The sequence below is a fragment of the Pleurodeles waltl genome, chromosome 3_2 (assembly GCF_031143425.1).
Source record: "Pleurodeles waltl isolate 20211129_DDA chromosome 3_2, aPleWal1.hap1.20221129, whole genome shotgun sequence".
NCBI classification, from domain to species: Eukaryota; Metazoa; Chordata; class Amphibia; order Caudata; family Salamandridae; genus Pleurodeles; species Pleurodeles waltl.
In genome coordinates, this window is record NC_090441.1 from 98,559,154 (window position 1) to 98,584,470 (window position 25,317).

General features: G+C 44.4%; 1 protein-coding gene across 2 annotated transcripts in view; it reads left to right on the plus strand.

Annotated features, from left to right (window-relative positions):
• The window catches only part of GTF2I (general transcription factor IIi), a 1,115,084-nt gene that overhangs the window by 44,076 nt on the left and 1,045,691 nt on the right, over positions 1 to 25,317 (plus strand). For both annotated transcript variants that reach the window (XM_069226909.1, XM_069226910.1), the window contains exons 3-4: positions 9,253 to 9,391; positions 18,756 to 18,887. In XM_069226909.1, coding sequence (XP_069083010.1) covers positions 9,253 to 9,391; positions 18,756 to 18,887 — 271 coding nt within the window. The remainder of the gene's footprint in view (positions 1 to 9,252; positions 9,392 to 18,755; positions 18,888 to 25,317) is intronic.

The following is a 25,317-nucleotide window of genomic DNA, read 5'->3' on the forward strand; positions in this document are numbered from 1 at the left end:
GGGCAAATCTCTTAAACTTACCATGCCTACTATGAATAAACTTTTTTCTTTTTTCTTTTTTTTTGTAATGCAACCAGTGCTCCAATACCAGTCGAGTTTGCACTATACAAAGATGTTAAAAAAAAAAAAAAAAAAAAAAAACGCTTCATGCAAGCAATGATTCCTCAATTGCGTTCTTGTAAAACATGAAAGGTTTGAAATATGTTATTTTCTACTAACATTTATCGAGGAATTTACAATTTAACATCAAAAACATGGGGGAACTTCACAATAAAATACTCATTTCAAATATCCTCAGCACATTACCTATTTTTTTGTTCTTGATGTAAAACATTTCTGCAGTTATTATCGTGACATTGTCCGATTTCTGCTCCTGTTTCTTTTGCCTCTCGTAAAAGAAAGCATTGCTGTGGCATTCTGGTACCAAACAGACTCACCTACAGCAGGGCTACGTCCAGCTGTGGGTCACTTCTCAGACTAGTTTGTTTAATTAATCATTGCTTCTTTGATGTGACTTTAAATGTTACCTCTTTTCCAATCAAAAACACAGCGGGACTTTAGCACGGCTTGGACCAATTTCCTCGCATCTCTCAGCAGATGTTTTTAAAGCAACAGTTTGCTGCATTTCTGTGTTCCTCTTCGTCCTTTGTAAAATATTTCACAGTGATGAGATTTTTTTGATGTATTGATTAAAAAGTATGAAATGTGATAAGGTCACAGGCCACCCAAAGTGAAATTTTTCAAAATTTTCTTTAACATATATTCGTTAGGTTATGTGATAAATTATTTGATGTCAATGACCTTCATACAATTCGCCACAATAACTTTTTGAAGTTAACCATTTTGTTGGGACATAGAACATCGTGTTTAAAAAAAACTGCTTTATCATCACCCAAAAGCATGAAATTATTAAGCAGAGAATCTGATCGCAATCATTTTTTCATGGTTTGCATTAAAAGGGGCCATTTCATGGGGGTCTCATACCAAAAAGTTGAGATATGTTAACACTGTTGCTTACATCAACGGGAATGTCAGTTTCCAAATGGTGAAAAGCACGCCTAGGAATACATGGATTTACATGGTACCCTATGTCACCTGAATTGATCCAAGTCGCTCACAATTTCTTGCAGATAAGGGAAGCAGGCACAGAAGAGTTACGCGAGTTGGCCAGCATCACAAGTTTGGGACCCGAACACTGTACTTTCCCAACTAATGAAGGACCCTTTTGAGCCCATCCATAAAGCGGATTACATTTCCGTTTTAGAAATTGGCTCTTCTTTCGGACTTAACTTCAGCAAGATGAGTCAGTCCGATACAGGCTTTTACCAGCCTTTCTTGCATTTCAGGGACTATAGCGGTTCCACGAGCAAACCCAAAAAGTATTCCGAAAGTCCCATCAGATTTCCACCTAAATGAGCCGACTAATTTTGAAAACTTTTTTTACCGGATCCCAAGACGGCGGCAGAAAGTGCATGGCTTACTTAGGATGTCAAGAGGTGCCTGAAATTTTACTTTGACGAAACACTAATGCAAATCCAGTCAACTTTTCGTGGCATACAGTGCTCTGATAAGTTAGCCACATCAAAACCGAGCATAGCAAGATGGATATGTGTAACACCATTCGATTCTATCATCAGAAAGCTGGCACTCCATTGCAAAACAAGTGTGGAAGCTCATTCCACCCGAACTATGTCGACCTCACCAGGTTAGTTTGCAGGTGTCTCTCCAAGACATTTGCAAGGCAGCAACCTGGAAAAAATGGACACACTTTTACTTAGTACTACTGCTTGGAGTCTGCTGTTCAGAGTTATGGGTCAGTGGACTAAGCAGTATTGCATCTTTACCAGTAAAGGTGAGGCATCATAATCATTGTAATGAGTGATTCCAACCATCACCTAATGCAGTCGTTCCCATCTTTTGAATTCTGTGGACCCCCATTTTATCATTACTGGAAGCCAGGCACCCCCAGCGAATCATTGAAAGGGGACCTAATCTGTTGATATTTATTTAATTTTCTAAGCTGTCGTGAACCCCTTGAAGAGGCTTCACGGACACCCATGGGTCCCCGGACCACAGGTTGGGAACCACTGACCTAATGCATTACACACATTTTATATTGTTTATATGTGTGTATGTATGACTATAAATGTTAATTGTCATACAGAAAATGTGCGATTCAACTGCAGTTTAATTTGATTCAAGTATGTGAATCTATGGCAGATCCAATACTACTCAAAAAATAAGCTTACCTACCTGTAACTGTAGGTTCGATGGCATCTGTCGCTGTAGATACGCATGTTCTGCAATAGCTCGCCATCTGGTGTTGGGCCGGAGTGTTACAAGTTGTTTTTCTTCGAAGAAGTCTTTCGAGTCACGGGACCGAGTGACTCCTCCTTTTGTCTCCATTGCGCATGGGCGTCGACTCCATCTTCGATTGTTTTTTTTCCGCCATCGGGTTCGGACGTGTTCCTGTCGCTCCGAGTTTCGGAACGGAAAATTATCTAATTTCGGAAGATTTTCGTCGGTATTGTTGCGTTCGGGATCGGCGTACTTAGATTCCACACCGCATCGAAGATCGAAGAGCTCCGGTGCCCTTCGGGGTAGTTTTTCGATCCTCCGTCGGGGCCTGGTCGGCCCGACCGCGTGCTGAAGAACGCCGATGGAACGGACCCCGTTTCGTTTCTGCCCCAAATGCCACAATAAATACCCCTACACAGACCAACACTTGGTCTGCAACCTGTGCCTGTCACCTGAGCACAGCGAAGACACCTGCGAGGCCTGTCGTGCGTTCCGGTCCCGAAAAACACTCCGAGACCGTCGAGCCAGAAGACTTCAAATGGCGTCCGCACCGACAGCCCAACGGGAGTTCGAGGAACAGGAAGAAGAAGGTACCTTCTCGATCCAAGACTCAGACTCCGAAGGATTCGACGATACACAAACCGTGAGTAAGACGTCGAAAAACACACAGAGAAACATTTACAAGGCCCAGGGGACGCCACTGCCACCAGGCCATGGCTCGACCCATAAATTCGGTGACCGACCGTCGGCACCGAAAAAGGCCAAAACAGTGCCGAGATCGTCCGACTCCGGTCGAGACACCGGCACGCAGCCTTCTCGGGACCGAGAAAGTGCTGGAGACAAGCCTCGACACCGAGATGCCGGTGTGGACACGGCTCGACGCCGAGACAGCGGCACCGAAACAGATCAACGCCGAGAGGTTTCGGCCCCGAAAAGGAAAAAAGTCACCTCGGAGCCGAAAAAACACGCAGACAAAGTTTCAACGCCGAAACAAACTGCAAGCGACCCAGCTTCAGGCTCTTATACAGAAGAGCACTCGCTAACCTCCCAAATGCAAAAGCATAGGTTTGAGGAAGAGCTACAAGCAACTGATGTGGACCATACGCAAAAGCGTATCTTCATTCAGCAGGGGACAGGAAAAATAAGCACCCTTCCCCCCATTAGGAGAAAGAGAAGGTTGGAGTTCCAGACGGAACAAGCACCACAACCAAAAGTGGTTAAAAGAATTACACCACCACCCTCTCCTCCGCCCGTGATTAACGTTTCACCAGCACAAACTCCATCTCACTCCCCAGCTCACACCACCATGAGCCAGGGTGACCAAGATCAGGACGCATGGGACCTATACGACGCCCCAGTGTCAGATAACAGCCCGGAGGCCTACCCTACAAAGCCATCTCCACCAGAAGACAGCACCGCGTACTCTCAGGTGGTGGCTAGAGCAGCACAATTTCATAACGTAAGCCTCCACTCAGAACAGGTCGAGGATGATTTCTTGTTCAACACACTCTCCTCCACCCACAGCTCCTACCAAAGCCTGCCTATGCTCCCTGGTATGCTCCGGCACGCAAAAGACATATTTAAGGAGCCGGTCAAAAGTAGGGCAATCACACCACGGGTGGAAAAGAAGTATAAGCCGCCTCCTACGGACCCGGTTTTCATCACTACACAGCTGCCACCAGACTCTGTTGTTGTAGGAGCAGCTAGGAAAAGGGCCAACTCTCACACATCTGGAGATGCACCACCCCCAGATAAAGAAAGCCGCAAGTTCGATGCAGCTGGTAAAAGAGTCGCAGCACAAGCTGCAAACCAGTGGCGCATCGCGAACTCCCAGGCACTACTTGCGCGCTATGACAGAGCCCACTGGGACGAGATGCAACATCTCATTGAACATCTGCCCAAGGACTTCCAAAATAGGGCGAAACAAGTGGTTGAGGAGGGACAGACCATCTCCAACAACCAGATACGTTCCTCCATGGACGCTGCAGATACAGCTGCACGGACAATTAATACATCTGTAACTATCAGACGGCATGCATGGCTCCGAACGTCTGGATTTAAACCAGAGATTCAACAAGCAGTTCTCAATATGCCTTTTAATGAAAAAGAACTGTTCGGTCCAGAAGTGGACACAGCGATTGAGAAACTCAAAAAAGATACGGACACTGCCAAAGCCATGGGCGCACTCTACTCCCCGCAGAGCAGAGGGAATTACAGCACATTCCGTAAAACGCCCTTTCGAGGGGGGTTTCGGGGTCAAAGCACACAAGCCAGCACCTCACAAGCAACACCGTCCACTTACCAGGGACAGTATAGAGGAGGTTTTCGGGGACAATATAGAGGAGGGCAATTCCCTAGAAATAGAGGGAGATTTCAAAGCCCCAAAACCCCTACTACTAAACAATGACTCACATGTCACTCACCCCCTCCACACAACACCAGTGGGGGGAAGAATAGGTCATTATTACAAAGCATGGGAGGAAATCACTACAGACACTTGGGTTCTAGCAATTATCCAACATGGTTATTGCATAGAATTTCTACAATTCCCTCCAAACATACCACCAAAAGCACAAACTTTAACAACACACCATTCCAATCTCCTGGAGATAGAAGTGCAGGCACTATTGCAAAAGAATGCAATCGAATTAGTGCCAAACACACAAATAAACACAGGAGTTTACTCACTGTACTTTCTGATACCAAAGAAGGACAAAACGCTGAGACCAATCCTAGACCTCAGAGTAGTGAACACTTTCATCAAATCAGACCACTTCCACATGGTCACACTACAAGAAGTATTGCCATTGCTAAAACTACACGACTACATGGCAACTTTAGACCTCAAGGATGCTTATTTCCATATACCAATACACCCATCTCACAGGAAATACCTAAGGTTTGTATTCAAAGGAATACATTACCAATTCAAGGTACTGCCGTTCGGATTAACAACCGCACCAAGAGTCTTTACCAAATGTCTAGCGGTAGTCGCTGCACACATAAGAAGGCAGCAAATACATGTGTTCCCATATTTGGACGACTGGCTAATCAAGGCCCATTCGTTCATACAGTGCTCAAATCACACAAATCAGATCATACAAACCCTCTTCAAACTCTGGTTCACCGTCAATTTCACAAAATCCAAAATTCTGCCACGCAAGGTACAACAATACCTGGGAGCCACAATAGACACATCAAAGGGAGTAGCCACTCCAAGTCCACAAAGAATTCAAAATTTCAACACCATCATACAACGCATGTATCCAACACAAAAGATACAGGCAAAGATGGTATTACAACTCCTAGGCATGATGTCATCATGCATAGCCATTGTCCCAAACGCAAGACTGCACATGAGGCCCTTACAACAATGCCTAGCATCACAGTGGTCTCAAGCACAGGGTCACCTTCTAGATCTGGTGTTAATAGACCGCCAAACTTACCTCTCGCTTCTGTGGTGGAACAACATAAATTTAAACAAGGGGCGGCCTTTCCAAGACCCAGTGCCACAATACGTAATAACAACAGATGCTTCCATGACAGGGTGGGGAGCACACCTCGATCAACACAGCATACAAGGACAATGGAACGTACATCAAACAAAACTGCATATCAATCACCTAGAACTGCTAGCAGTTTTTCAAGCACTAAAAGCTTTCCAACCAATAATAGTTCACAAATACATTCTCGTCAAAACAGACAACATGACAACAATGTATTATCTAAACAAGCAGGGAGGGACGCACTCCACGCAGTTAAGCCTGCTAGCACAAAAAATTTGGCATTGGGCAATTCACAACCAAATTCGCCTAATTGCACAGTTTATACCAGGGATACAAAATCAACTCGCAGACAATCTCTCTCGAGATCACCAACAGGTCCACGAATGGGAAATTCACCCCCAAATTCTGAACACTTATTTCAAACTCTGGGGAACACCTCAGATAGACTTGTTTGCGACAAGGGAGAACGCAAAATGCCAAAACTTCGCATCCAGGTACCCACACAAACAATCCCAAGGCAATGCCCTATGGATGAACTGGTCAGGGATATTTGCTTACGCTTTTCCTCCTCTCCCTCTCCTTCCTTACCTGGTAAACAAACTCAGTCAAAGCAAACTCAAACTCATATTGATAGCACCAACTTGGGCAAGGCAACCCTGGTACACAACGCTGCTAGACCTATCAGTGGTACCCTGCATCAAATTGCCCAACAGGCCAGATCTGTTGACACAGCACAACCAAAAGATCAGACACCCAGATCCAGCATCGCTGAATCTAGCAATCTGGCTCCTGAAATCCTAGAATTCGGGCACTTACAACTTACCCAAGAATGTATGGAAGTCATAAAACAAGCAAGAAGGCCATCCACCAGGCACTGCTATGCAAGTAAATGGAAGAGGTTTGTTTGCTACTGCCATATTAATCAAATACAACCATTACACACAACTCCAGAACATGTAGTGGGTTACTTGCTTCACTTACAAAAATCTAACCTAGCTTTCTCTTCCATTAAGATTCACCTTGCAGCAATATCTGCATACCTGCAGACTACCTATTCAACTTCCCTATATAAAATACCAGTCATTAAAGCATTCATGGAGGGCCTTAGGAGAATTATACCACCAAGAACACCACCTGTTCCTTCATGGAACCTAAATGTTGTCCTAACTAGACTTATGGGTCCACCTTTTGAACCCATGCACTCCTGCGACATACAGTTCCTAACCTGGAAGGTGGCATTTCTCATCGCCATTACTTCCCTGAGAAGAGTAAGCGAGATTCAGGCGTTTACTATACAGGAACCTTTTATACAACTACACAAAAATAAAGTCGTCCTAAGGACCAATCCTAAATTTTTGCCAAAGGTTATTTCACCGTTCCATCTAAATCAAACAGTGGAACTTCCAGTGTTCTTTCCACAGCCAGATACCGTAGCTGAAAGGGCACTACATACATTAGATGTCAAAAGAGCATTAATGTATTACATTGACAGAACAAAAAACATCAGAAAGACTAAACAACTCTTTATTGCATTTCAAAAACCTCACGCAGGAAACCCAATTTCAAAACAAGGTATAGCCAGATGGATAGTTAAATGCATCCAAATCTGCTACCTTAAAGCTAAACGACAGCTGCCCATTACACCAAGGGCACACTCAACCAGAAAGAAAGGTGCTACCATGGCCTTTCTAGGAAACATCCCAATGCAAGAAATATGTAAGGCAGCCACATGGTCTACGCCTCACACATTCACCAAGCACTACTGTGTAGACGTGTTATCCGCACAACAAGCCACAGTAGGTCAAGCCGTATTAAGGACATTATTTCAGACTACTTCCACTCCTACAGGCTGATCCACCGCTTTTGGGGAAATAACTGCTTACTAGTCTATGCAGAACATGCGTATCTACAGCGACAGATGCCATCGAACTGAAAATGTCACTTACCCAGTGTACATCTGTTCGTGGCATCAGTCGCAGTAGATTCGCATGTGCCCACCCGCCTCCCCGGGAGCCTGTAGCAGTTTGGAAGTTACCTTCAATTATTTCTATATGTATCATCTCAACCTTAAATAGGTGCATACTTAGTCACTCCATTGCATGGGCACTATTACTACAATTCAACTCCTACCTCACCCTCTGCGGGGAAAAACAATCGAAGATATATATATATATATGAAAAATCATTTTTCTAGGTCAAGTGACCTTGCACTCACCACAGTAAATGCATACAAAGGACAGTATGCTTATTCAACAGGCGTACACAGTCACAAGGCATAAACATATTAATCTGAGAGCTTGCACGCACACACATGGGGATTGTAGCCCAAGCCAAGAGGATTTCGTTTCACACACACCCATTTAAAAAGAAATGTAGACAAAACAAGTAGCACTTTCTGACTCCAACTGCTAGATTGTGGGATGTATGCATGGTATGGGAATCTAGAGGAGTCAAGCTGCAAAACTATTGTTACAGGTAAATAACTAGTTTCTTCTTGGTAATAATGATTGGTTTTTTTCCAGTTTGATAACATTTCTTGTATCTTCATTCATAGCATTTATTTGTACATTTCTCTGATATACTGTCGTCCTCAGCTTTACAACAGATTCATTTGATTCGCAGTAATTCTCCATAGGAAAATTTGCATCAGATTACTTTTAAAAAGTGATCTTTGGGGTAGGTTTGTTGATGTTTGTCACTTTTTTAGCAAGGAAGTGAAAGTGATGTAACCGAGTCCTATGTTATATTAAATAAGGCAGAATATAATGATGATCTAACATGGGAGTACAGTTAATAGAAAATAGTTTTCATTGATTTAGAGGTTTACATTGAGAAGAATGCACTTCAGAGTTGAGTTCATAGAAGGTCTACGTTGATGAATAGTTTTACTTTTTAAGTGTGGTCATCCTGAATAATTTCATCAGAACTAGACCTGCTGTATTCAGTCTTAGAAAAATGGTAGGCGCCCTGTGTGAGTGGAATTTTGTCGCTACTCGGACTGGACCAAAGCAGCCCTCCTGTTTCTTAAACCTGTTTAAGAAGGTTCTGTCAGTTCTTGATGGGTGATTGTTTTAATTCATGTAGAAGATGCTGAAGTGTGGTCCTATTTCTTAACAGTAAATGACAATTAAGTTTTAAATAGATTCACTATTGTGCATTAGTATTGTGGTACCTGAAAGCTATAGAACAGAGCAGTGTTTGGTCCAGTTTTGAACATTTGCCATTCTAAAGCCCCAGAAAATAGAATTCTTGGGTGCTTAGTTGCTAGTGTCTTTTTACATTTTTGGAGAGAGGCGGGATGTTGTGTGTTGATTTGATAATTCTTGAGGACAGCATAATATTGTACAATGGAACTTTTTAGAAATATTTGCCATATTTTATGATAGATAACTGAATTGTCAAGAGATTCATTGTGTTGGATTCTGTTTTAACATGTCATTTGTTTCAGTGTAAAGAGCTGGCAAAATCTAAAGCAGAAGTAGCGTGTATTGCTGTTTATGAAACGGAGGTGCTCGTCGTTGGAACTGAAAAGGGGATAACCTTTGTCAATACAAAGAAGGATTTTCAGAATGATTTTGTAAAATACTGTAAGTAGATTGTCAGTTTATCATTTACCCTTCTTGATTTCATTTTGGGAAATTGTTGATAGGACTGACCAAAGTTTGTGTGTTTTGTATTTCCTTTTCTTCTTTAAGTAGGTTTTACAAATGAAAATGAAGTTGGTGCCTGATATTTAGAGGTGATTCTTACTTGTGAATCTCATAACCTGTTCAATAATAATTTGTTTCCTCTACAATCTTTAGTACCACAGTTTGACTTTTCTGTTTCTTTGGTATTGTATTATACAACTCGCTAGTACTCAAAGCAATCGGTTTCTAAGTTTCCCTTGCTGATATTTGAATTGATGACCTGCAGGCCACTTGGTCAATCAAAATGGGTCTCCAGCAATGTCATACTCTTGTACAGATGATAATCTTTTTTTTGATGTTCTAAAACTGCTTGGACCTTTTAATGCTTTTTTACATCGTTCCCTTCATTGATAATCATCCACGTAGAATATTCTCATCCTTTGTGTGGTTCCTGGAACTTGAAATATATGTACTTATTTGAGGTGAATATATGATTTATTTTTAAACTTATGTACAACCTCGATACCCGAGCAGGCTGCTTACTACAAAATGTAGTGAAACAAGAAATAGAAAAGCTCTGTGACCTAGATCCTTGGAGAATACAGTTTAATCAATAACATTGCAGCTAGCGTTTATAAAACAAAACACTTTGTGTGTTTTTCTTTAAAAAAAAAGTAACTTCTAGTATGTGCATGTACTTTTATTTGGAAATTAAGTGTTTGCGGATATCCCAACTCAGACTGGGCTCCTGACATATGTTCTCCAGCGCACATAAATTGCTGGCAGGGATTCAAGAGCTTGCTTCTGTCCCTCTCTTCTACTATCCAGGCAATCTAATTTCCACAACGGTCACTGCTGCAGAATTTCTTTGTATTTTCAATGGGGTCTGCAAATAGGAACTAAATGAATTCGAGGAGATATTTATTTATTTTTTCATCGGAGCTTTAATTTTATTGCTCCCCTGAATATTGTATATCTCTTCCGAGACAAAGAATGAAAAAAAAAAAATCTTCAGAGTTCTTCTGCTTACTGGACGTGGCGAGTGACAGGTGGGAACCACAGCAACCCAGTAGGCTTTTTCCCAGAACAATGTTCCTGTATGAAAGAGGATGCTTCCTTAATTTGGGATGCACATTCAATGGTGGTCTATTTTAAGAGTAGTGTGCCAATGCAGGCTGCTTACTGTAGCTCTGACCCTGCAGGAAGCTGTCAGATGCTTCAGGTGCAGTTAGATTCCTCTATCTGTGTTCTCTGCTATTACATTCTACGCTGAGTGGCACACATGATCCTTCGCGGTCATAGTTTATCAATGGGTACATTGTATAGGTTGTCTCCTGTGCTCATTCCAGGTCACTCTAAGGCTTTGGTGTCCCATTCTAACCCCCCCAACTCTCATTCCATTCTGTGGGCAGATGTTTAGTGGGATTGACACTGTTTTGTTATTGTTCCTCAGACTTTGGTTGGTGCACCATTATTTGTACACGTCAGTAGCCTGGAAGGAGTGGGAGCGAGAGGTAGGGTGGTAAAATAACCACTTGGCTCCCTGCCGTCTTGCAGGACATTTACTTTCACATCCTGTTTTTTCAAGAATCCCGAGAACAGAGATTCATAGTGGTTCAGAACAGTTGTAGATTTTAGATTCCGTTCTGCTTCTTTGGTGTTCCTCAAATGCATTGTAGTTAACAGCACGCACAAACGCTGGGCATACATTTTGTGAACTTGAACAACCAGCTTTGAATACCCACCACGTTTGAGATGCTCACAGATTCAGGACTTCGAATTTCCTAGAATTGACAGGAAAATCTAGTGGGGTCCGATGTGTTGTATAATTCAAAAACAACTTTATGCATCTTAAGATCTTCCATGCTTGTAAACATTAAAAGAGGCTCCATCTATTAGCAGGAGCTTCCGGTTTTACTTGCTTTCTCGCTTGCTCTCTTTGCTTTCTGGGGCTGGCTTGCCCTCTTTGCTTGCTGGGGCTCGCTCACCCTATCACCCGCTTTGGCTAGTTTGCTGTTTTGGGCACACACTAGCTAAGTGTTGCTCAAGCTGTCGCTAACACTTTATCTCATTCATTTTCTCCTTTGCACCCACACTGTCCCTGTCTCTCACTTACTCCTCCTTGTCATTGCTGAGGGTATGCCTCTTCTCTAAGAACCCATGCTTCTACCTTTATGGCAGTGGCGACATCAGTGCCATTTTAAAGACTACTCACCAGTCATGTGCTCTACCAAGACTGTACATCTTAAGCATTATTAATTAAACATTTTCTGTGAGACGAGTAACTTGATCAGACTGCCTTTCAGATTTTAATTTAAGGTTGCTAGCATTGTAAATGTAAATGTAAATTAGCACTTGTATAGCGCACTACTCACCCGTTAGGGTCTCAAGGCGCTGTACTCATACCGCTATGGAACCCCTCCTGGCTTTTCCCTGTGAGGCGCCCACTCCTGAGCACCCCCAGGGTGAAGCCAGGCATCCAAGCGCTGTTGGGGCCGTTGTGGAGATTAAGCAAGCTATTGCCCAGAGTTGCAGAGTGGGACCCATGAATTAGATTAGGCACTGAGACGAGAATTATCTGGTCAAGGGGAATTGAGCCCAAGACCTGCCGAAGCGGGACTTGAACCCTGGTCTTGAGCCAGATCTCTGCTTCAGGGTCTGCCACTCTAACCATTGAGCCACACTTCTCCACATCTTCACCCCCCTCTTTATAAAATCCACATCAGCCCATCTCCCACAAATGATCTGCAAATGTCTGGATACATTTTACTAGAGTAAAGTGCCATGCATGGGGTGAGGTGAGGGAACATGAGCAGTCATTGTTCTGAATTTTATTCCGTTACATTTTGGTGCAGCGAACGTGAATGATTGAGTGGTAGAGATGTCTCATGTTTGAAGCGAATACTGTAGTCATGACAGTACTTTTGCAGCGTGAATCTTTCCTAGGTTCTCATGCTGTGCATTATTCTGCCATCTAATGGTTGGGTCCGGAATACTCTTTTATACAAGCAGTCCCTCTGTGTAAATATATTTTTTTGTTTTTGTTTTTGGGGCCTCAACTGTACCAACATTTGGTGCCTGCTCCAGCCTCTCTTGACATCATATGCATGGCTCGAAAAATCCACTGGACCACTCGCATTGGCGAGTCTTATTTGATCAGGTTGAGCTGTTCTTAATGCTTATTCGTCCCTTCTGGGAGTTGACACTGAACAGGTGTTCTGTTCAGTTGAAAAGTGGAGGGGCAATAAAAGATGCATTTAAGTCTTGTTTTTATGTCACATTTGCTCTGTGTTCATGGACTGGGGTCAAAAGTCAGTTTTTCTTAGAATTAATTTTCCTACTGATTGCAGAGCTCCAGGCCTTTGTAAGGTGAACTGCTGTCAAATAAAAGGATATAGGGTGTCAGGTTTTTCCTAACACACAATATTTAAATGACTAAGTCAACTGTGCAAACATTTCAAAATATATTTCAGTAGTTGTGAAAGCCCTTTTTTATATTTCTGTGTGATGAAAAAAATATTTTAATAGGATAAAAACAAATCAGAATACTTTACGTGTTGATGTGCAGAGGATATGTTTTCTGAAACCCAATTTTCAAAGACTGTTAATACACTATATAATTTTATCAATAAAGCTGCAAGTTAGTGGAGAGGTTTTTAGACATTTTTTGGAAAGTTACTGTGTGTAGATGACAATATGTTACCACATCATGGTTTAGTAATATATTTATTAAAATTGAGTGTTTAAACAAACTGAGAAACACTCCTGCCCTGATGGCAATGTTGTTAGTAAACTAAAAGAAGTCCTAGGTTATGTGGGCTAGATGTCACAGGTATGTGGGCTAGATTCTTGTGATGCATGCAACAAACTTTAGTCTACTTAAACAATAGAGATTTTTTGTACCGCAGAAATGCTGAGTTCACACGTTTGGAGGTGCAATGATGTGTGAGAATGAAGAGAAAGGCGTCTCTGTAAACTATTTGCCTAGGGTTACATAATTTGAGACATGTTTACCGGTCAAGTACATTATAGCTAGGTCGAGTAGATTTTCAAAGTTACTTGACCTGCATTTCTAGAAACATTTTGTTTTTTTTGAGCCCTGATATGCCTTCCCCGGAAGCTTCAATGCATGGTTGCCATCTTCAGATTCTTTTTTTTCATTTTTTTTCCATCTTGGGTCTGGAAGAATTGCTGAAGGCTCTCCGAGCATCTAAAAGTGAAAGATTTTGGTGAAAGTTTGTCGAAGAAAGAACACAAGACATGAGAGAAAACAGAATATTGATATCAAGGGTCCACACATCAAAGGAAGACTGGAGAATGTCGGGCAGGGGGCTTCCCCCGTTCCATGTGACATTGAAACACACCGTTCCGATTCTGCCTGAGGTACCACCACACGTTTGCGCAGAAGGACGGCTACCAGGTGTGTAACCTTTGCCTCTCTATAGACCACAGAAGCGACAAGTGTGATCCCTGTGCAGACTTCAAACCAAAGACCTTGAAGGTGAGAGAAAAACAGAGGCAGGCACACTATGCCAATCATGGACAGAGGAAGACTCCGTCCCTGAGAGAACTGGGGTTGTTGAGCGAGGGGGAAGACAATATCTCTGAAGTAGCCAAAGGAGACATTGAGAAGGAACATCACAAATTGAAGGAGAAATTGTTGTAGATAATGCCCAAAAAACATACAGAGGGCTAATTTCGAAGTTCAGACTCGAGATGTGGCCTTTATGCCGTAAATTTCACCGACCTAAGGCAAACAGAAGCCAAAAGAATCCTTCAGATTCCATACAAAGGACACAGCAGATGTGAAAGCTTTGAAGAAGGCAACAGAGTCAAAGGACGACCAAAGTCGAGAGAGAGAAGACCATAGAGCTAGACCTCGAAAGCAGAAAGCTTGATGTCGAAAAGAAAATAGATACCATCGCTTTAAGCTGAAGATTGCTCATCTGAAATCGAATGTAAGAAGAGTCACAGAGCATGTTCCATGGTATTGAGGGGTCTGAATACCTCGAGACCCAGTGGCAGGACTTTGAGGAGGATTCCCCAGAATAGGGCGATAGATAATTATCCATTGAGGCCGTCGCTTCCTGACAACATCGCTATGTATAATCAATTGATTAAAAGGGTTGCCAGGTGTAATGTTTAGCTGGAGGAAGAGAAAGCTCAATCTTGTGAGGGCCACTACCATCACAAAGTAGGGGCAGTACCTCCCCATGGTCCCAGGCATACTGGACCAGGAAAGAGAGGCCTGCAACGTTCAGCTCTGGAACACCAAGGGCAAAAAATAAATAAAAATATTTGTCAAAAGACCCTCAATATATTAGAGGGACAATCCCAGCATGCACTATTGTGGCAACAGCAAGAAAGAGCAGATCTTCCCATGACATCGAGACCACCTCCAGACAAAGCGAAAACATGGACATGGTGGAAAGGAAATTTGAAAGAGGAACTGCGACTCGGTGGTGGATTGCCACCTCTAATGCCCTGCTCAACAGGTATGCATATCAGCCCTGGGATGAAATGGCAGAGCTCATGAAACTTCTGCCTGAGCAATACCAAAAGAGAGCAGCATCCCTCGCAGAGGAGGGAAAGAATATTGCTGACACCTCCTTGAAATCTGCACTAGATGCAGATACAGCAAGTAGATAGATGATGGCAAGGACCACCCTTAGAAGAAGAGCAAGTTCAAGCTAATATCATTATTCTCACATTCAATGGTGAACAACTTTTTGGCATTGCAGTTGATGAAACACTAAAACAACTGAAAGGATAATGAAAGGGCCAGATCAGTAGGAGTGCTACAATTCAGGGAAAACCTAAGGTGAGGATCCACACTTACTAGGAGACCTGTAAGAAGAGGGAGTGTCCAACGTGCAACCTTGTATCAAGGGTTTTAGAGTACAAGTCAATCACAAACACCAGAACAATAATGGCAGTACCAGCCAACGCCACATCAAACATTTTGGGGGCGAGCAAAACGCAGAACGCAGCCACAAAGAGGAGCAGTGGCATCATCCAGCAAGTAATGCCATACAGTAGGCCCCCACTGCCCCCTCATCCCTCCCCCCCACCACCTGTGGGAAATAAAAGACTTATTTTGGGAGTGGGCGAAGGTGACTTCAGACAAATAGATAGTCCACGCAAAGGAGGGAAAAAATCAAGAAGTGCAACAATTGCTTCAGTATAAGGCAGTAGAAAATGTCTAACGATGAGATCAACCAGGGAAACTACTCTACGTATTTCTCAATAATTAAACACGACAGATCTCTTCGTCCGATATTAGAATTCCTTTTCTTAAACAAAATCATAAAGACACAAAAATTCAAAATGACAGTGCTGTAGGATTTCATAACGCATTTACAACAAGGAGACTTTTTATGGCAACAATAGATCTCCAAGATGCATATCTTCACATTCCATTGATCCACAGACACAGAAAATACTTGTGTTTTGTGGTAAACAGAGAGCACTATCAATTCAGCATGCTACCATTGGGAATAGCCAGCACCCAGAGTGTTTACAAAGTGTGTGGCAACACTGCCTCTAAGGAAGCAAGGAACACATATATATCCTTATTCAGATGACTAGCTGGTGAAAGTGAACTCCCTAGGCAAGTGCAAAAAGCATATAAACGGTCGTGTCACCACTACACAATTTTAGGTTTTCGCTAAAGAGAGAAAATCATCCCCCAACCTGGAAAAAGAAAAGAAGTTCCTGGGAGAAAGAAGAAACTCAGAGACAAAAGTGTACCCTTACGAGAGAAGAATTCTGTCTTTATTGCACGATACTCCCCAGTACCAGAAGGGTCAGTCTGACCATGAGGACCGTGGGGGAAAATTCTGGGGTAATGGCCTCCTGCATACCTCTTATACCATATGAAAGCTTACATGACCAATTCAGGAATGGGTACAGACTCCATGGTCACAAGCCACAGGTAGTTGGGAAGGTCTAGTGATTGTTGCACAAAGTACAGGGGGAGATGACCTGGTGGAGCAGGACAAATATAGCAACTGGGAGACCATTTTCAGATCAATCTCCCACCTTAACCATTACCACAGACTCCTTGTATATGGGTTGGGGAGCTTATATGGCGAAAGTCATTCCTAATCCAAACAGACAATACAGCAACAGTGTTCTATCTCAACAAACCGGGTGGAGCAAAGTCCTTTGTACTGCCAAAGCTTGCACAAGAGATCTGGAGGTGGGCCATCCAGAGACACATAAATATAACAACACATCTTCCAATTAAGGACAATGTAAAAGCAGACAGGATGAGCAGATGAGCATACTCCTCATGTGAGTTGGAACTCAAGAGTACTCAAACAGATATTCAGGGAATGGGAAACACCAGAAATAGACCTATTTGCAACATGAGGGAACACAAAATGACAATACTCTGCGTCCAGGCACCCACATCACCACTCCCTGGGAATGCTGTGTCCATAGATTGGTCAGACAGATTCGCTAATGCTTTTCCCCTGACCCCACTGTTACACAAAGGAATCAACAAATTGAGACAATCACCAATGAACCTGATAATCATCGTCCCACAATGGGCGAGACAGACTTGGTTCTCGGACTTGATAGAAATAGCTCGAAACAACGTTCAGCAGCTATTGGGTCTGGAAGATCTGCTCTCCATGCTAGGAGGTAGGTAAAGGTTCTCCACCCAGAGCCAAAATCACTGAGCAGCTGGTCTCATGAGGACTTAGTTTGGACATCTAGGTCTACTAGAGAACACAATGGTGGGTCTCAGAAGGAAAAAGACCAGCAACAAGAAAATGGTATACAGCCAAGTGGGAAAGATGCTCGAGGTGGTGCCAAACATTTGGCGTATTATTATGAGACAATACAAAGGACACTATAGTCCTATGATATCTTACATGCCTACTAGACAGCAAACTAATTTATACTTCATGAAGGTACATTTGACAATGATAGTGGCCTACGCAAGAGGTCATATAGGAAGATGGTTCTTCACAACCCCTGTAATAAAGAGATTCCTGGAGGGAGAAAAACGAAATAGCACCAACATAAAACCTAAACTATTTGTTAGCACAGCTAATGAGAAAACCATTTGAACCACTTCACAAGGCATCCTTAAAAGTGGTCAAATTGAAAACAGCTTTCCTTGTGGCAATATCATCTCTTCCCAGAGTAAGTGAATTACAAGCACTTGCAATCCACAAATCATACATGCAAATACACATAGACAGGATACTGATGAGGATAGACCCACACTTCCTACCAAATGTTATATCATTTTTCTATACAAACCAGTCAATCCAAATAACAGGTTTCTTCCAAAAACCCAAGTGGAAAGAGAGCTACACATGTTAGACACCAAAAGAGCGATAATATACTATATGGAGAAAACTAGACTAGTTGGAAGGGGCAAACAAGTATTTGTGTTATTCACAGACAATAACAAAGGGAAACCAGCTACATCGAATATCATTTCAAGATGGATCACACAAAAAACAAATGTCACACAACAGCAGGATTACAATTACAAACCAAACCAAGGGCACACTTTACTTTAAAAAAAGAAGCAACCAAAACCTTTCATGCAAATATACCATTACAGGACATTTGGAGGGCAGCTCCTTGGTCATCCGTGCACACGTTCACAAAGCACTATTGCATAGACATACAAATGAACAAGGAAACTCAAGTGGGACAGCGTATTTAAATATTTATTTACATGCTCTAACTCATCTTCAAACCAACCACCACAAGGACAAAAAAAAACTGCTTCAAAATCAATGTACAGTTTGTGAATCCAGAAAAGACTTGCGCTGCAAAACTAATTGGTTTCTTTCCTGTATGAGTAGTTTTGCATATTGAAGAACTTTCTGGAATCACATGCAACCCACCCACTTCCCCAACTCACCAGAAGATGGAGCAACAACAGAAACAGGGAACAGAAGATTCCTGGGAGAACTTATGACTTCTAGAGAGGCTGGATCAGGCACCAAATGGTGGGACAATTGACACCCAAAAACAAACAAACAAAATAATACAAAGGGACTACTAGTATTAAGGAGAATTCCGACCCAGCCACTCGGTGGCGGAATAATGCACAGCATGTAATCCAGAACATTCTTAAGATGCAAAACTACTTCTGCAGGTAAGAAACCATTTTGTTCCAGTTGTAACTAGGTGTCCATATCACATTTGCCATATTGCCAATTTTAATTTTAATCTCATTTTGTAATAAGATGTAGGTGGGGAAAAAACTATGTAGTCTTGTTACAACTTGTTTTATATCATACAATTCTATTGTATTGCTTGCTTTCAGCATGATTTTTTCCCCTAAAAGGTGTTGCTGAAGAGGAAAAGTCGGCAAGATTACAGAGAAATAAACTGGCACCTGTAAACAAGACCATAATCGACACTGTAGAAACAGAGGCATTACAAAAGTCAGTGGAGGACTTATTCTGCTTTTGTTACGGTGAGCAGTTATTTGCCATTATCCATATTTACTCTTTATTTTTTATTTTTGAATTTTTCTACATGAAAATCATATTGGTTCTATGGTACCTTGCAGCCATTTCCCACTCCTGAAGTCTGAACCCCAATATGGAACTTGTTCTTTGTACAAGGAATAACCTTTTCCTCCTCCTGAGCACTGGATAGATTAGTTATGCCATAACAGTCCCAAAAGTCAGTCCCCCCTCCCATGTTTTTATATTTTTTGCATTGGTTGTTTTTTTCTTCTTGTATTTTTAGCATATTTTTCTACACCTGATCCATCCAGGATGTCCTCTATAAAGACAGTTTTTAAGCCCTGCAGATCTTGTCATTGGGCGATGTCTGTCACAGATCTGCAGCTCGTGTGTCATTGGTGCCTGAATCGCAACCATGACCCAAAGTCGTGCTCAGAGTGCTAGGCCATGCATCCGAAGGCTTTGAGGGAGCAGTCCCTGCAGCTTATGGTGACCGGCGCGTGTCTGTGTGCATGTCGAGATCTTGGTCGAGAGAAAGGTCCTGGGATCGGTCGCAGTGTTCTCCGTTGTCGTCGTCCCACTCCAAGTCATTGGGGCAATTGGGTAAGTCGAAGCACAGAAAGTAATCCAAGAAATCGAGCTGCGCTTTGACTTCTCCTGGCCTGTCAGTTGACGAGACCAGGAAGTGTCAATGCCTTGTTCTGCAGAACCTGTGCCTGGGTCGACTATGCGACTCCCTGAGTTTTCAGGAGCTGGAGAGACCCCGCCCAACTGAGTTTTATGAAGTCCTGCACTCATTTTTGGACTGTCAGACACTGCTGGAGAGCCTTTGGGCCCCATGAAGTCGTAAGGGTCCCCTTCAGGTTCCGCATCAGTGGCTTTGGCCTCATTGCACTAAGGGATTCCATCCTGAATCCGTACCGGCACAGGTTGTAGCACTTCAACCTTCACCAACACCGGTCCCAACTCCGATGCTCGTGGCGCAGTCTACCCCCATGGGCAGTGCCATCTTCATTGTGATTCCCCCCCCACTCCGACATGAAGTTGGGTGGGCATCGTACAACGACTCCAGGAGGAACCTTGCCTCCTAGATTGGATCCTGAGCTCTTCAAATATGGGTTAGGCTTCAGGATGAAAGGGAGGGGACTCTGGACCCTTTTGAAATACCTTCCCCATGAAGCTATGGACTGACGTGATGTCTTGGGCGAGACCAACAGACTGGATACTTCTCCAGATACATGCTTTCTCCCCCTACCATGGCTACGGAGGAGGGGGGCATTGTATGCTATGGTGGCAAGGAGGGCCGCCGAAGTCCTGGAACGTCAGCTGCCTTTGGAGGCCGTCAAGACTAATCTCTAGACAGAGGTGCTGCAACCACGAGCTTCCACCTCGGAACCCCTGCTCCCGTTCAGTGAGGTCCTCACTGATGTCCTATTGGGTACCTGGTCCAAACATCTTCCGAAGTGAGTCCAACTTTTTGGATTCCCTATCCTTGGGAACAGAGGGGAACGTGCCCTGGGATGCAGAGGCTTGGATCAAAGCTCTCTGGGGTGGTGTATTGCATCAAGAATCTTGGGACCCCAGGTGCAGGCAATTGTCCTGTCCCAAGTTTATTTTCCGCAAGCCTTTTGGGCTGTGCTGCCACAGTTCCCGCAGGAGGCCCATGCGGTACTCTCAGGCTCTTGCCAACTGGAGAGACGTGGCAAAGTTCACAATCCGCTGAGGACTGTACACGTACTGACTTGTGGCCCTGAGGCGCCATACCTGGCTGAGGAAGTCTGGCTTTCCAGGGGATGTCCAGGTGTCCTTGATGGTCATGCCCTTTGACAGCACCCATCTTCGGAGATGGGGTCGACTGCGCTTGAGCGCTTCAAGAGTTCTCGGACTATGGTCAGGTCTTTGGACCTCGCGGCAGCCCCGCATGACACCCCAGTGTGCCTTTCATGGCTACAGAAAGGGCCTCCAACCTCATCCATTCCTGGCTGCGCATTCTGCCAAGCCCATGTGTGTCCGAGGGCACATGATCCACCGACTTCGTGGACAAGGTGGCCAGCGTTCTGGATAGTCCAAACCTGTCCCTCACCCCCTCTGCAGCAGTCTCTAAACTCTCCTAGGTCTCCTAGTCTGACTCTTCCTCCATCATGGGCCAGTTGGCCGTAGGATGTTTCATCGCCTCACAATGCGCCAGAGAGGTGAGTTTTGCAGATAGTTTGAATGGGATACTCCCTCCCCTTCAAGACTACCTCTCTAACCTTGCCACCATCTTACAATCGGATGACACAGGATCATTGGTTCATTCTCTGCGAGGAAGTTATGGCTCTCTTGGCCAGGGGCGCCATAGAGATGGTTCCCCTACCAGAAGTAGGTGGTGGTTTTCCCTGCTACTTTCTGGTCGCCCCCCCCTCCCCCTCAAGAGGACAAGGGTCCTTCCCTGTCCTAGACCTTCGGTCCCTCAATATCTTCCTCAGGAAGTTCAAGATGCTCATTTTGGCTCAGGTTCTATTTGCCCTGTATCCAGGAGACTGGATGGTAAGGTTGGACTTGCAGGATGCTTACTTTCTTATTCCCGTCCTACCTGCCCACATATGTTACTTGCGATTCACGCTAGGCCACTAGCACTTTCCGTTCACCATGCTCCCATTTGGCCTTACCAGCGACCCTCTGGTGTTCATCAAGGTGATGACTGTGGTTGCAGCTCATCTGTGGAGATCAGGGGTTTGTCTTTTCCTATTGTGACGACTGGCTGTTGAGGCAACCTCGCCCCAGGTTATCGTCTCCCATCTCGAGACTATGGCGGACCTCCTGCATTCGCTGGGGTTCCCTGTAAACTTGCCAAAGTCACATGCGGCTCCCTTTCATCTGAGCTGTTCTGGACAGTTTCAGGTTTATCCTCCCGAATAGCGTGTCCAAGATATTCAGGCTATGATACTGATGTTTCAGCCTTTATCCTGGATTTCAGTGAGAATGACTGAGGCTGCTGGGCCTGATGGCCTCCTGCATCCTGCTGGTGACACATGCCAGTGCTCCACTGTGGGGGCCTGAAGTTCCAGTGAGCGCAGCATCAGGGGACTCTCCAACAGGGTCCATTTCTTGCAGGGAACTGTGAAAGAATTGCAGTGGTGGTTGACCATTTGTGGCTGAGTCACGGGCAGATTCCTCTCCATTACCCAACCAGACCTGACAGTGGTGACAGATGCGTCACTCCTGGGATGAGGCGGCCAACTGGGAGAGGTGGAGATCGGAGGCACCTGGTCTCTTGTGGAGGCCGGACTCCACATCAACCTGTTGGAGCTCCCTGTGATCTGGCCCACTCTCAGCGACAGCTGATAGCCTTTGACCTTTCTCCTAAAGTCTGTAACGTAACCTTGGCAGCCAGACGCCCCTCCACCAAAACAGCGCACAGACAAGTTTGTTGGCCCCCTTTCTGCCCCTCTCTCTGAGATCCTGTTGTTCATACTTTCCCTGGCCCAGCAAGGTCCTGCTGTGGACAACCTTAAAGATATTTGTTTGCTATTTCTGCTTTTTTGCAGTTGTCTGATCAACCTTCCTTGTTTAAGCCCCTATTGAACATATGTTCCTCCATTTATTATTCGCCAATGGGATCTGAATTTGGTGTTGATCTTTCTAATGTGCGTTCCTTTCAAGCTTCTCCACAATTGTCATTGTAGGTTCGCACCTTGAAAACACTACTTTTAGGCCATTGCATCTGCCCGCAGGGTGAGTGAACTGCAGGCATCATCATCTAAGCCACCATGCATTTGTCATTCCTGACAAAGTTGTGCTTCACACTAGTGCCTCTATTCTGCCACAAGTGGTTACACCATTTCATGTAGGACAGTCCATCAGCTTGCCTACATTTTACGCCGCCCCCCAACATCCTTCTAAGAAAGATAATAGACTCCACCACCTGGACCCAAAAAGAGCGTTGGCATTCTACCTTGATCGTACAAGAATTCTGGGTGGATGACCACTCTTCTTGTAGGGTATGTGGGTGCGAAGAAAGGTCAGGCAGTACAGAAGCAGACCATCTCCAGATGGGGCGTACTCTGCATTAATTTCTGCTACTTGTTACAGAAAGTAAGTACCTTGTCCATTGAGGCAATCCACCACTGTTTAGCTCAATAAAATAGCTGATTGGCTGTAAACAAATTTACCCACAGTTAATACTATGCCATATTAACATTTTCTTTACAAAAATGTAAGTTCTAGTCATTGTAGCCATTTGGACTTATCAAGGTTTAGAACAACAATCCCACAAGCATTCTCCAATACATACTAATAGTATGAATGGTTCATAACTTACAACCAGCTTTCTGAGAATGTCTAAGAGCTAGTGATCAATAGTGATTTTACCTAACTTACAATTAGAGCAGCAGTTTGGATTCACAGAAACATTGTTGGGGCGACAGGAGTATCTGATTGAGGCGCACAAGATCATACCTAAACCACACATTCCATAGCATGTTTGTAGGGGAGTACCCTCTTTTTGGCATGGTTACCTCCACTTTTTGCCTGCTGTCAGTGTGCTTTGACTGTGTTCATTGGGATCATGAGGACACCCCCTAGATTTGGTTGTCCCTAACTTTTTATACCCCACTATTAACATACTGGTGTCACTAGTATAAGGTACCTAGTTACCCAGGGATTTGGGGCACCAGGGGTTCCCCATGGGCTGCAGCATGTATTATGCCACCCATGTGAGCCCATGCAATAGGTGTCTGCAAGCCTGCCATTGCAACCTATGTGAAAAAAGGTGCATACACCCTTTCACTACAGGTTACTTGCACCAGGTCACTATGTCACCCCTATGGCAGGCCCTCAGAGGGCAAGATGCAAGTACCTGTATGTGAGGGCACCCCTGCATGAGCAGAGGTGCCCCTACAAACTCCAGCTCCATTTTCCTGGAATTCGTGTGTGCGGGGAAGCCATTTTAGCTGTGTATTTTACATTGGTCACTACCTATGTCCAGCTACATAATGGTAACTCTGAACCTAGACATGTTTGGTATCAAACATGTCGGAATCATACCCCAGTACAGTTGCCAGTATTGGTTATAGGATTCCATGCACTCTGGGGCTCCTTATAGGACCCTCCAGGTTTGCTCCTACCTGTTTGCAGGGTTTTCCCGGGTAGCCTGCGGTGCTGCCATCCCACAGACCGGTTTCTGCCCTCCTGCTGCTTGAGCAGCTCAAACCCAGGAGGGCAGAACAAAGGATTTATTTTGTGAGAGGGAGGCAACACCCTCTCCCTTTGGAAATAGGTGTTACCTGGCTTGGGAGGGGTAGCCTCCCCAAGCCACTGGTATGCTTGAAGGGCACATTTGGTGCCCCCCCCCCCTTTGAATAAACCAGTTTGCACCAGTCACAGGACCCTTGGTCTCTGCTCTGGTGTGAAACTAGACAATGGAAAGGGGAGTTACCACTCGCCTGTCCATCACCAACCCAGGGGTGGTGCCAAGAGCTCCTCCAGGTGGCCACTTGACTCTGCCATCTTAAATCCAAGGTGGCCGGAGGCCTCTGGGAGCATCTGAATGGCCAGGTCAGGCAAGTGACGCCACAGCCCCCTCCTGATAGGTGGTCACCCTGCTAGGTGACCAATCCCCTTTTTAGGGCTATATAGGGACTTCCTCTTGGGTGGATCCTCAGATTCGACATGCAAGATTCCAGCAGGAGTCTTCTGCAATGTTTGCTTTGACTTCTGGCCACTGGAATCACAACTGTATTTCACAGGAACCTACAGTCTGCAGATCCAACGACAACTTTGCTCTGTAGCATTGTTTCTCCAGCTTTTTCCAGCAACTGCAACATTTCTCTGGCTGTGCATCCTCTGAGGGCGGCAAGTATTCAGTCTGCACTGAGAAGCAAGAAAGAATCTCCCTTGGAGTGAAGGAGTCGCTCCCCTGCATCCGCAGGCACCAACTGCAAAGACGACCGGTTGCGTGGGTCCTCTCTCCTGCAACTCTTCGTGGTCCTGCAGCACAGGTGGTGGTCTTGAGTGGTCCCCTTGGTCCCCTCTACCAGCTTTCCAACTGAACTGGAGGTGGTGAGTCTGCCTTTCTTTGTAGGACAATACCCCCTGTGCACCGCGACTCTTGCAGCTACCATGGCTTGTTGGCTATTCTTCCAAGGGATCTTTAGGCTCTGTGTGGCCTCGGCCTTCAGCACTCTTCTCTAAAATGCGTAGTCTCCTGCCTGCTGCTCCAGTGACGTGGGATTCCTTTCCAGGTGTCCTGAGTGGGCCTCACTGCGACTCTTGTGTCTGCTGCCTGTGAGAGATGCTAACAAAAACAGATGTTTACCCAAAAAAAAACCTACCGGACCTGGGTAAGGAAACAGTAAATACAAGAACGTGGTCAAAAGGTGGGGACTAATTAACACTTATAATACTGTCAAACGAGAGATGTTAATACTCCCTTGGCAATTAAATTTAATTTCA